This window comes from Colletotrichum truncatum (assembly GCF_014235925.2).
Source record: "Colletotrichum truncatum strain CMES1059 chromosome Unknown Contig_0007, whole genome shotgun sequence".
Taxonomy (NCBI): domain Eukaryota; kingdom Fungi; phylum Ascomycota; class Sordariomycetes; order Glomerellales; family Glomerellaceae; genus Colletotrichum; species Colletotrichum truncatum.
This window is the reverse complement of record NW_027222404.1, coordinates 3,282,650-3,293,960: the sequence shown is the minus strand read 5'-3', so window position 1 is coordinate 3,293,960 and position 11,311 is coordinate 3,282,650. Positions and strand designations below refer to the sequence as shown.

General features: G+C 49.9%; 4 protein-coding genes across 4 annotated transcripts; 3 read left to right on the top strand and 1 right to left on the bottom strand.

Moving 5' to 3' along the window:
* Positions 1 to 240: 240 nt before the first annotated feature.
* CTRU02_211331 (glycoside hydrolase family 32 protein) lies at positions 241 to 2,292 on the top strand (the record flags this gene model as incomplete). Its single annotated transcript, XM_036720353.1, has 1 exon — positions 241 to 2,292. The coding sequence occupies one exon, from the start codon at positions 241 to 243 to the stop codon at positions 2,290 to 2,292; it is 2,052 nt and encodes a 683-aa protein (XP_036588096.1).
* A 1,616-nt stretch (positions 2,293 to 3,908) lies between these two features.
* CTRU02_211330 (uncharacterized protein) lies at positions 3,909 to 6,301 on the top strand (the record flags this gene model as incomplete). Its single annotated transcript, XM_070205608.1, has 7 exons — positions 3,909 to 4,289; positions 4,361 to 4,396; positions 4,446 to 5,093; positions 5,150 to 5,367; positions 5,424 to 5,620; positions 5,672 to 6,057; positions 6,107 to 6,301. The coding sequence occupies 7 exons, from the start codon at positions 3,909 to 3,911 to the stop codon at positions 6,299 to 6,301; spliced, it is 2,061 nt and encodes a 686-aa protein (XP_070060851.1).
* A 290-nt stretch (positions 6,302 to 6,591) lies between these two features.
* CTRU02_211329 (uncharacterized protein) lies at positions 6,592 to 6,927 on the bottom strand (the record flags this gene model as incomplete). The annotated part of the gene is made up of 3 exons (XM_036720351.1): positions 6,592 to 6,672; positions 6,731 to 6,836; positions 6,887 to 6,927. 3 exons carry the CDS (start codon positions 6,925 to 6,927, stop codon positions 6,592 to 6,594), a joined length of 228 nt encoding a protein of 75 aa, XP_036588094.1.
* A 2,649-nt stretch (positions 6,928 to 9,576) lies between these two features.
* CTRU02_211328 (uncharacterized protein) lies at positions 9,577 to 10,902 on the top strand (the record flags this gene model as incomplete). Its single annotated transcript, XM_036720350.1, has 3 exons — positions 9,577 to 9,853; positions 9,941 to 10,576; positions 10,670 to 10,902. 3 exons carry the CDS (start codon positions 9,577 to 9,579, stop codon positions 10,900 to 10,902), a joined length of 1,146 nt encoding a protein of 381 aa, XP_036588093.1.
* Positions 10,903 to 11,311: the final 409 nt, after the last annotated feature.

The following is an 11,311-nucleotide window of genomic DNA, read 5'->3' as shown; positions in this document are numbered from 1 at the left end:
CGCAATCTCAATCTAAAAAACCTAACCCTTCATCTTGTAGGCAGTGTTCGACCTTTTGTCGTCATTGCCAACCCAGCCGAGCCTCAATAAGCCCGGGTTCATGACTCCATACCCTTGCGTCTCTCGGCGGGGGACCCAACCCTGGTTCTGCCCTGGCTGACGTCGTACTGGGGATGCCAATGGCAGTTTCCGCGGTAGACGTTTGTTTCGATCGTCTGATCCCCTGGTGTTATATATAAGATGAACCCCTCACAATGGTTTGTTCAAAGCTTATCGGATGTCAAGCGGCGAGTTCACGAGTCTTTACAGTATAGGATGACGATGCTCAAGGGAAGTGCCGTCTTCACGGCCATTGTGTCTCTCGGGGCCATCGCGGTCCCTGCCTCTGCGACTGTTCCAACCATTACTCCAGAGTACCTCGCGACGGCGGGAAACAACTCCCTTTTCACCAGATGGAGGCCGCGCTCGCATTACCTGGCGCCTCACAGCTGGATTAACGATCCTTGCGGTGCTCTGTATGATCCGGCCACGGAGACGTACCACCTCCATTATCAGTGGCATCCCAACCACGTCAACTGGGGAAACATCTCCTGGGGCCACGCCGTCTCCAAGGACTTGTTCCACTGGACTGATGTGCGCGACTGGGCCAACGACTCCTCTGTCTCCCTTGCCGCTGGCGCATACGCTGCCGGTCCTCTCTCCCAATTCACCGGTACCACCCAGCCGGTCAATCTGGAGGGCCAGAATGACGGCACCTTGCTGACCTTCGCTACTGGCATTCACCACTTGCCCACGAACTGGAAGCAACCGTACATCACCGGCACCGAGGTTCAGGCCTTGTACACCTCCGACGATGGCGGCTCCACCTGGAAGGAAATCGGCACCGTCATTTCTGGTCCTCCCGAGGGCTGGAACGTCACTGGATGGAGAGACCCCAGCTTCTTCCCCTCCACCGAGCTTGACAGCCTCCTCGAGGTCAGCGAGCCCCACTACTACATGGTCGTCGGTTCCGGACTCAAGACCGGCGATGTCCCCGTTCAGCTGCCCGGTGCCGCACGCCCCGGCTTCATCGGCCCTCGTATCCCGCTTTACTCCGCACCCGCCTCCAACCTTACCCAGTGGACATTCCTCGGAGCCCTCTGGGAGCCCGCTGCCAACGAGTCCCTGGGCGCGCCTGACATTACCGGCTCTTACGGCTACAACTTCGAGGTCAGCAGTCTGTTTGACCTGTCCATCGAAGGTTCGGATGAGAAGGCATGGTTCGTCTCTATGGGTGCCGAGGGTGGTAACACCACCCAGCACTGGCGTGAACAGTGGGCTCTGTGGAACCGCGGAGACATCGCCCGTCGCGACAACGGCTCCGTCGAGTTCACTCCTACCTCCGGTGGTGCCCTTGATTGGGGTATTTCTTACGCCCAGGCGACCTGGAAAGACACCCGCAACGACGGCCGCCGTGTCATGTGGGGATGGGCCAACGAAGATATCGTCTCAGACTACGCCTTGAACACATCTACGAAGTTTGGCTACCAGGGCTCCATGAACTTGCCCATGGAGCTCTTCATCAAGGAGACCAAGGATGTCGCCAAGTGCGGCGAGCAGAAGGACGGCAGCCACTGCATCAAGAGCTGCAACGGCTACACCGTCCAGACCCTCGGTATTCGCCCTCTGCCTGACGTCATCGAGCTCCTTCACGAGGGTGCTCAGGAGCAGGAATTTGAAGTTGGCGAGCTCACTGATGCTGCCAAGACCGTCTCTCCCGACGTCGGCACCTCTTACGAACTCACCGCGACCCTGAGCAGCTTCAGCGGACCTGCCGGCATCATCGTCGGCCAGAGCCCCGACAACGCCGAGTACACCACCATCCTCTTCGACCCCGAGTCCTCTGAGATCAGCGTCATTCGCGACCACAGCAGTCTGCTCCCCAACTTCAACAACGCCACTTTCGTCGGCCACTTTGAGCCCTACGAGCTCATCAAGAAGAACAGCAACACGACCTCGACCGAGGAGCTCAACTTCCATGTCGTGCTCGACAACTCTCTCCTCGAGATCTGGGTCAACGAGCGCTTTGCGCTGACGGCTCGCATCTACCCCTCGCGCAACGACAGCACCGCCCTTAGCTTCTTTGCTGGAAACGCCACGGAGCCTACCGGCGCCAAGGCCACCTGGAAGGATGTCAAGGTTTGGTCCGGCCTGGCGGAGGCCTGGCCCGAGAGGCCCGAGGACACCAGCGTCCCCCTGGTTTGGGATACCCCCGAGCAGACCAACAACTACACTTGGTGGGCGGGATACTAGATGAGATATTACCCTGGACACACGCGAATTGTCAGGGTTAATGAAGTGATTATGAGAAAGATTTAAAGTAATAGTTACAACTCTAGCTTGAAAATATTAAATAAATTTTAAAGTTGAGCAACCACGGTCCACATGTACTTTTCGATGGTTCACAATGCTGTGATTAAATTTTGTTGGAATTGGCCAATTTGAGCAATGATTGATTGTACCGAGCGAGGTTGGACGATGAAGCACATAATCTCAGCACAGTTCGAAATTTTATTTCAAATTCTTGTCCATTGAATTTATAATAGTAGCTTTGGTGTTGACCTCTCCACTCAGATTCACTAGGGACATTCGCTGTGCATAATAAGGTTAATGGAGTTCTAAAGCAGACAATACCAAGTCATACATGGTAGGAAGATGTGTCAAAAAATTGAAAAATGAAAGGGACGAGACTCGAACTCGCGCGGGTTGCCCCACCAGGAAACAGATGTTAAGCTGACCTTAACCTGGCGCCATAACCAACTCGGCCACCCTTCCGGGAGATGATCCTTAGCAATCCTCGGATCGGGTGATGGAAGCGGTGCAGCAACAAGACACCCATAAGCCCTAGAGTGGAGTTTTTCACCCCTAGTCTAGGGGGAAATGCCCGAGTGGGACCACGATGGCTACCGTTGCCACTAAGCCGAGGACTGACTGAGAATCATCACAATTTTGCTTTTCAGAGATGGTGTTGTTCAACGAAACGTCCTTATGGGCTGAAATCGTATACAATCGATTGAGGTGATCGATCGTGTGGGGTAGAGCATGCCAATCCGACTTTCGTTATCTGGCGGCTACGCAGTAATATTTGCGATGATGTACCAAAACAGAATATGCTTTCATCGGTTTGAGATAGGTAGCTTCAAGTCACCTGCTATTGTTGTAGTTTCTTGCGATCTGTTACGAGGTGATTCAAATCGCCAGTTGGATAGAAAGGACATAGAAACAGTGAAGAGGAGATAGGAAAACAGAGACCATCTGGTCATTGAAAGCTTTCTAGGCTTACAGAGAAACGACATGCGCATCCACTTAGGCTGTGCATACACACCCAAAACAATCGTGTTACTCGTTGATTAGATGGTTCTGCAAGCAGAAACTGAGCTCCATCGCAAATGAGACAAATACAAAGGCGCTTGGCCAATAATCGCACGGCATAAAGCTCTAATCGAATTCTAGACTCAAAGATCGAGTGTGCGTTCCGGACTCCCTTCTGCATCAATGCACCAAGCATCAAAACAAATGTGTGCAATGATCCAATCGTTTAGTAGGCAGATGTCATTCACCCCCAAATAGCCCATCCATGTGGAGATCTTCCGCAGACGATCACATCGATCTTCCCGCCAACTCTCCAATCAATGCATTCACATCTCGTGACGTCATGTACCGGCTACCCGATACCCTAGCCTATGGCCAGCTACGCGCTTGACGTCGGCGGCGGTTGCTTTCCAGTTCTGGCCAAAATCATGATTCTGGGCCTCTCAGAGCTTCAAAATCAACAGAAGCTCCCTGTTCTCGAACGCAGCAACTAACACAGTCCTTTCAGCTGCTACCCTTGCGGACTTTCTCAAAGTACGCATTCTTGATCACCAAAGATGTTCAAGGGTCGGCAAACAGAGGCCGACGAAATGGCCTCACATCCACCGCCGCCGCCCTCAGCATCATCCCATCCATTGGTAGACCCTGTAGACCTGCCAAGCCAATCCACCTACAGCTACTCAAGCCAGTCGTCGCTGGGACATGAGCCAGAAATGGTGGAGTCGCACGAAGAAGAACAGCCAACGGAGAGTCACCTCCTGGCAGACATGGCTACTAAGGAGAAGCCCATCGAGGAAAAGGGGTTTGCAGAAATGGGGCATAAAGATATCGAGGTAAAGGACCTGGGATGGAATACACCACCTAGGAACGTTGCTCAGCCTATGGTTGGCGGGTTGACAAACGAGGAGCTCTGGGTACTTGTCCGGCGGTTTGATAAAGTAAGGACCACAAAAGACATGGGTTGCTCAGCACAATCCCATGATCGTTGCCACATTCTAATGTTTAACAGCAAATCTTCCACGTGAAATCGATTCCAGAAGCACCAGTAAGCCGCGAACAGTGATATTTAGCTCTACACATCTGACAAGTCGCAGTTGGCCTCACTCGACCTAAACATTGCCGACGAGGAAGAGTTTTCGCCTGACAAGCTCAGAGCTCATATTGAGCGCTTGTATATGACAGTTATCGTTGGCCTGTTCTCTTTTTGGAAGCACATTGTCCGCATCCGATCATGGCGCGAGTGGAAGCGCACTTCAACCTTCCTCTCTGTCTATACCATCGCGTGGATCTTTGACTTTGTTGTCCCCGTTCTTGTTAGCTTCCTTATCGTTCTTGTTCTAGTTCCCGAAGCGCGCACCTTCTGTTTCCCTCCAGCCCCTGCATCCCTTATCGACAGCAGGACTGGCGGCGTCAAAAAACCTTCATCAGGCGTCCTCGCGTCTGAAGACTCAATCACGGGTGCCCCCGAGAAGCACGCCGGCGAAGCCGTGGAACAGGAGGCGCACAGCTTCGTGAATAGCATTTCCTCGCTGATCGTTAGCACCGCAGCGGGGAAGCACCCTCAAGGCGACCCTCACAATGACACCGCTGCTCCGGACCCTACTAATGTTGCTGAAGATGTTGTCAATGCCAAGGATAAGACTCATGGAGATGAGCCCAGCTCTCACCACGACAAGACCAAGAAGCCCGTCTCTGAGACTGTCTGGACCCAGGCTAGACCTGTCATGCACGGCATTGCGGACGTAAGTTTCTCTCAACTCACTCAACTTGGTGATGTCTTGCCATCTAAAACAATTAGTTTGTGGATACCTGGGAGCGATTTGGAAACGCCCTTAGCCCGACACCACCCTTTCCCCAGCAACGACCCCGACTCATTCTGGCCAGCGTACTCCTTCCCATGCTCCTCGGATCGCTCTTCACCACATCCTACATGTTGGTAAAAGGAACCGGATTCATCGTCGGCTTCACCATCTTCGGCGACCCATTGATCCAAAGAGGCCTGGTGTTCATCAACCGGTCAGTCTTCCTGTCAAGTCTTATAACTCGCGTGTCTAAAGTATGTCCTTGTCCAGTACCTACCCTCGATGGAAAAAATATGTTGAATTGCGAAACACCCTACTTAAGGGCATACCCACCAATGCCCAGCTTACGATCACGCTCTTGCGCATCGGAGAGCGGAATAAGGCACCTCTACCGCCGCCACCAACGTCTACTACACCACCATCTGATCAGCCCCATCCGACGGCGGGCGAAGGTCTTGAACACCTCGGTGAGAAATCCTATAGTACCGCGAAGTCTGCACGGCTTACAAACTTACAAGGTGTCGATCAAGAGGAAATAGATGAGGCCATTCAACCGGACGAAGCTGCCCTTGCCCCTGCGGAGTCCAACACGGAAGAGCACAAACAAAAGAAGGGCCACAGAATCTTGAACTTTATCAAGAGCACTGCGAAAGGCGGCATCAACACAACTCTTGCAGCCGATAAGGTAAAGGCTAAAGCGGGCGCCAAACACGCAAAAGACAGGCTCGGGGTTGTCAAGAAACAACCCGATCCCGACAAAGGACCAATCAGCTTCCCAGCTCGATACAAGGGTAAAAGAGGTCATGCCTTTATTACAGCCACGGCCACAACGCCTGCTATAAGCTGGACGACAGAATCAGATGACGTGAAGCCAATATGGTCTGTCACGATCGGTGATATTGCGGTAAGGCATTTCCTCATATGCGGAAATCACATATACTAACCCTGAAAAGGAAATACGCAAAGTCGGTGGCCTTGGATGGAAGTCAAAGATTTTTGTCGGTTGGGCAACAGATCGTGAGATTGCGGATGGCCTCATCATCACCGATACTCTTGGCAAGGAGTACCATCTGACTGCAATCCTGGAACGAGATGAGCTATTCAACCGGCTAGTCGCCATGGGGTCGCAGATGTGGGAGGCTTGGTAGTGAGGATGACGCATTACGGATGGCAAAGGTATGGGAAATGTGTACGAATAATGGTGTTTGATAATGCGTGGTGGCACATCAAGAAAAAGAGCGTCATTTCGATTGTACATTAGGCGGGGCAGGGGAGATGATCCTCGATGAAGAGGATGACAAACGAAAATAAAATATTCAACTGGAAACACCATTCCGATCTGAAAGTTACTTGACGTCACGTACAGAAAGTTGTTACTTAATAAAAAAGTCATTGTAGAAGAGCCTGGAAATATTTGTTGATTCCTACGTAGGTCTATTTAAAAAGCACACATAGCACTTCCCTTGCTCCTGCAACACTTGGTGAGGGGGTCAAGGTTGCTTGCAACCCAGCACTCCGTCTTCAGATTTTCAATAATTAGCCTCCACTCGAAGCGTACGGGTACAACATCTACTTACACCATCCCAGCGGCCGTTACAGCAAGCCCTCGTCTGGTCGTTGTGGCTGACAACTTGGTCATTGGAGTTCTTCGTGCAGCAGTAACCAGAGGTCTCGGCGAGAGCGCTTTTAGACAGTCAGTATTGAATCAAGCAAAGAGGTAGGCTGTTTATTACGAGGCGAAAAGAGCGCTGAAGATGAATGCAGTAACACGCATTTTGACGTTTTGCAGCTGAGCTAGTAACAAAGGTTGTTAAAGGACCGCAAAGAAGAAGGCAATAAGATTGAACAAGATTGATTTAACTAAGATGTGCTCGGAGGATCATATTGTACGAAGTGAAATGAGAGAACTGGGGCTACTTATGTTGACAACGTGGTATGCTTTCGTGGAGCAACCCGCACATTAAATTTGTTGGGCCACGGACTCGGCACCTCAGCCCTACGAGTTGTCCGAAATATCGGGTCAGACATCATGAGACGAACATATATAATTCCGACTTGCCATATGGCTTGTGAGTCTAGTGGAGCCTTTCCCAAACTCTCTTTTATCAGAGATACGGCTCGAAACCCGGATTGCTTCAGCCTTACAACGGACCCAACCTTAAGGGCACAAATAAAGAAAATAAAAAACCACTTTGAATTATTATCAAAACATTATTCCCTTGATTTGGACTTACAATACGGATTATACTCCTGTCCTTGTTTAGGATGAAGGCATCAAGCAATCCAGAACGCATGAGGTCATGTCTGGGACTTAATTAATTAAAGTTTGATCTATATTATTGTGGCAGTGCAAAGTATTTTAGTCGGGCACTTGTCTTCTGCCGTATGCCGAATATCCGTACAAAGTGATCAAGTCCATTAAGAAGACGTTGAACCCACGCCTTGGACGTGAGCAATAAATCTTGGGAGCCTTGATTCGAGCGACAATGAGATTGTGAACTGGCTTTCTCACCAGGGCAGTCTGAGCGGCTTCCTCGACCTCAGACTACAACATTATAATCTTAGAAACATATGCTAACCAAATCATGAAATTTTCAAGGGAATGTTTGTCCGCCATTCAAATCTATTCTGATGATTCTGTTACGGCAGTGGCCAAAGATTTTACTGCGGTAGCAAGCAGCTTCGTATTGATATGCGGAAATTACGATGCACTGTGTTAGTGACGTCTAAACTTTCCCCTACTAGCGTACAATGGAAATCTTCGGCGGCCCCATTGCTCTAATCGACTGAGCATCTTCATGTTTTCTATGGGGCATGACTTAAGTTCGTCTAGCAGTCTTTGCAATGGGTTGATGTAGTTTGGCAGTCAGGCAGCCAAGTTCTCCTTTGCGAGTGAGGCTCTTATAAAAGGTGTTTGGCAACCGCAATATAATGTAATGTCTCAAGTGGGAACTACAACGATTAGAAGCATACATCTCCAACATGAAGACATCCGTTCTCCTCGTCAGTCTTTACAGCGCCGTAGTCTCTGCAGGTCTTGCAAACGTTTACTGTCACAGGAAGCCCGATTACGCACAATGGGGTGTAAGTTCCGTCATCCACGCAGTGGAAGAGGCAACAAAGGTGCTGACTTATCACCAAGCCGACCAACTGCAACGACGCAGACAATTATGAGTGCGGCCAACGATGTAACAGTGTTAGTCTGTGAAATCAACACTTCCAGTTTTAGGCGCTAACTCAACACAGTGCATTCCTTCGAACCAACGGCTGGGTTCCGTTGGCTGGTGGCATGCTCTTTTTCTTCCTAAACAAGACTCTTACTAATGCAGAAATAGGCGGAAGTCCGACAATCAATGCGACTGCTACTGCTGGTAGTGACGCACAGTGATTCAAACTAATTGGTACGCCTGCTTTTACATCTTACACATAGATCCGTGGGCTTGGTGGCTGTATATGATACTAGAATAGATACTTTCTAGTTGGATGAGCATTATGGGTGATACCATTAGCGCACCGCAAACAAATATCTGCATCATGAGACAACATCTTTAGCACGGTCTGTATGTAGCGAAATCAACCCTTAGTATCTTACGAGGAATATCGTCATTTGTTAAAGTCAGGCCCTTTTGAAATATATGAATTCCAATTACCATATCAATAACTTAGCCGCATTACTCAGTTATCGCGGACTAACCTACAGATCTCTCACAGTTCTGCAAGTCACATGAATGATGTTAGTAGTTTTTCTTCTCAACTCAGGATCGAACCCCCCCTTTATTACCGACCAGCTTGCCGATAGCCTTCTTGCCGGTATTGCCAGAGCCGCAAGCCATTTGAAGCTCTTCCGGTTATACTTTCACCCACTACTTTGTTCATTTACCGCCCACCTCGAAACCAAAGAAAGATAATTTCAAACAAAGAGTCTCGTCAAATAGTCTGAGCCAACTGCATCACTCGTACCCAATCAACATTTATTTGTGGCAGTGGCGGCGCAATCGACATTGCTCACTTTCGGACCTCACTAAACCGTAACGAGTAAGCGTTACGGCGTGCATGCGACCCACCAGCCATCCAATGTGTGACGGATGCTTCAGTTTTCCAAATATGGTATGAATGATCCAGCATCATAGCTTTAATACCATAGCAGTCTTTTCTTTGCCAGGAAATACTGTATACTAACTCCGGTTAAGTCCACCGTTTTGCTCCCAAAGTCGTGCTACTGCGCTGAAGGGGTATTTAAAAGGCAGAATTAACAGGCTATGTCATGCTAGCTATATAAAGGCAGCGATGAGATAAACGGAACACAACATTTGCGCAAGCAGTTGAGCTTTCGCCAAGAGAAGCAAACAGGTTCGATTTCAAGCCTAAGAAACTCGCTCCAAAAGACAATCGTCCGGTCAACACGGTCTCTGGCAACAGCACCATGAAAGCTTTAACCCTGACTCCAAAGACACGCTCTGTCGCCGTCCAGGACATCCCCACGCCGAAGCCTGGCCCGCGTGAAATTGTTGTTCACGTCCGCGCTGTGGCCCTCAATCATGTCGACGCCCTTTACACTGCCAACCCCGTCGCTGTACAAGACTACCGGGTAGTCGGTAGCGACTTTGCAGGCGAGGTCGTTCGCGTTGGCTCAGAAATCACTGGACTAGATGATCCTCGAACCAAGATCGGAACACAGGTTGCTGGGTTCGTTCAGGGCGGTAAGTCCGACTTTGTCTTATTCTCTTAGGGACTTCTCCGAGCAAAACTTAGATTTGGCTGTTGCTAACGTTACATTCCGATCACAGCATGCTCCGTCAATGATCGACCGGGCGCATTCGCGGAATACATCGCCGTGGACTACGATTTAACATGGAACATTCCCGCCAGCATGTCTTTCGAGGGCGCCGCCACCATAAGTCTGTGCGGACTTACAGCAGCTCAGGGCGTCTTCAGCCGTCTCCAACTCCCCTGTCCATTCTTCGAAACAGAAGGCCTCTCAGGCCTTGACCTTGCTGGCAACCAGGTCGTCAACGTATTTGTATACGGTGCCACCACGTCTCTTGGACTTTATGCTGCGCAGTTGGTCAGATTATCCCAGGAGGCATCGGGGGTAAAATTTCATCTCATTGGCGCTGCGAGCACTTCAAAGGCTGCCCTATTGAAGGAGGAGCCGTACAGCTATGACATTCTTGTTGACTATCGAGATCCCTCCTGGCCTCAGAAAGTGAGAGATGCGTCTGGCGGGAAGGGTGTTCAATTTGCCATCGACGCGTTCTCCAAAAGTCCGTCTGTGGAGTTGGTTGAGAGTACACTGGCGGAAAATGGAAAGTTTGCTGTGTTCCGAAGTCCAGTTCTTGGAGGGTTCGATGTTTCCAAGTTGAAGATTAAGCCTGTCATTGGTGCGGTTTGGGAAGGTTTAGGGGTAGAGATCTTGTATCAAGGTAAGGGCTTGGTTTTGCTTGTCCTCGTCAATTTAGCTCATGAGCACACCGCCCCTACATAGATGCTTAACTGACTGGCGTTCTCGCTATTAGGTGCAACCATTCCGGCCAACTCTGAAGCACGCAAATTCACAACGGAGTTTTACAACTATCTCGGCTCCGGAGCATCCTCAGGCCATGTCAAATTGCAGCCAAATCCTATTCGCCTAATGTCAGGGGGTCTGGAAAAAATCGTGCCTGAGGGCTTTCCTCTGTTGGGTGGTAGTGGACATGTAAAAGGCCAGCTCCCGGTTAGCGCTGAGAAGATAGTCTACACTCTGTCTTAAAATACCACGTCTAGAACTTGGGGCCATTGCTCTGGCTTTGCAATCTGTCCTCCTCACTGTTTATCTTCGAGCCATACGAGTCCGCAAGTAACAAGTCGCTGTCAAAAGAGGCAGTAAAACATAATTTATAGGTTATAGGACTGAGAGTATATCTTATTATAGCTAACGTAATTTGGTAAATTGACTGCCAGCCGCCGAGGTCTCAGGTTCTCGAGCTGAAATGGAGCAGCTGTTGACAACTTAATGGAAGAGATAGCCTCTCGTACCTTGATCAAGAGAAAAACGAACAATTAAGCGGAAAACTGGCGCTTAGTGCCTCTTAAATGTGAAGCACCGTCCTCTTTTGGATTTCAGCCCACTAGGAATGTTTATGACACCAAGGGTGAGACCTGCGTCTGGCATGTTTGAC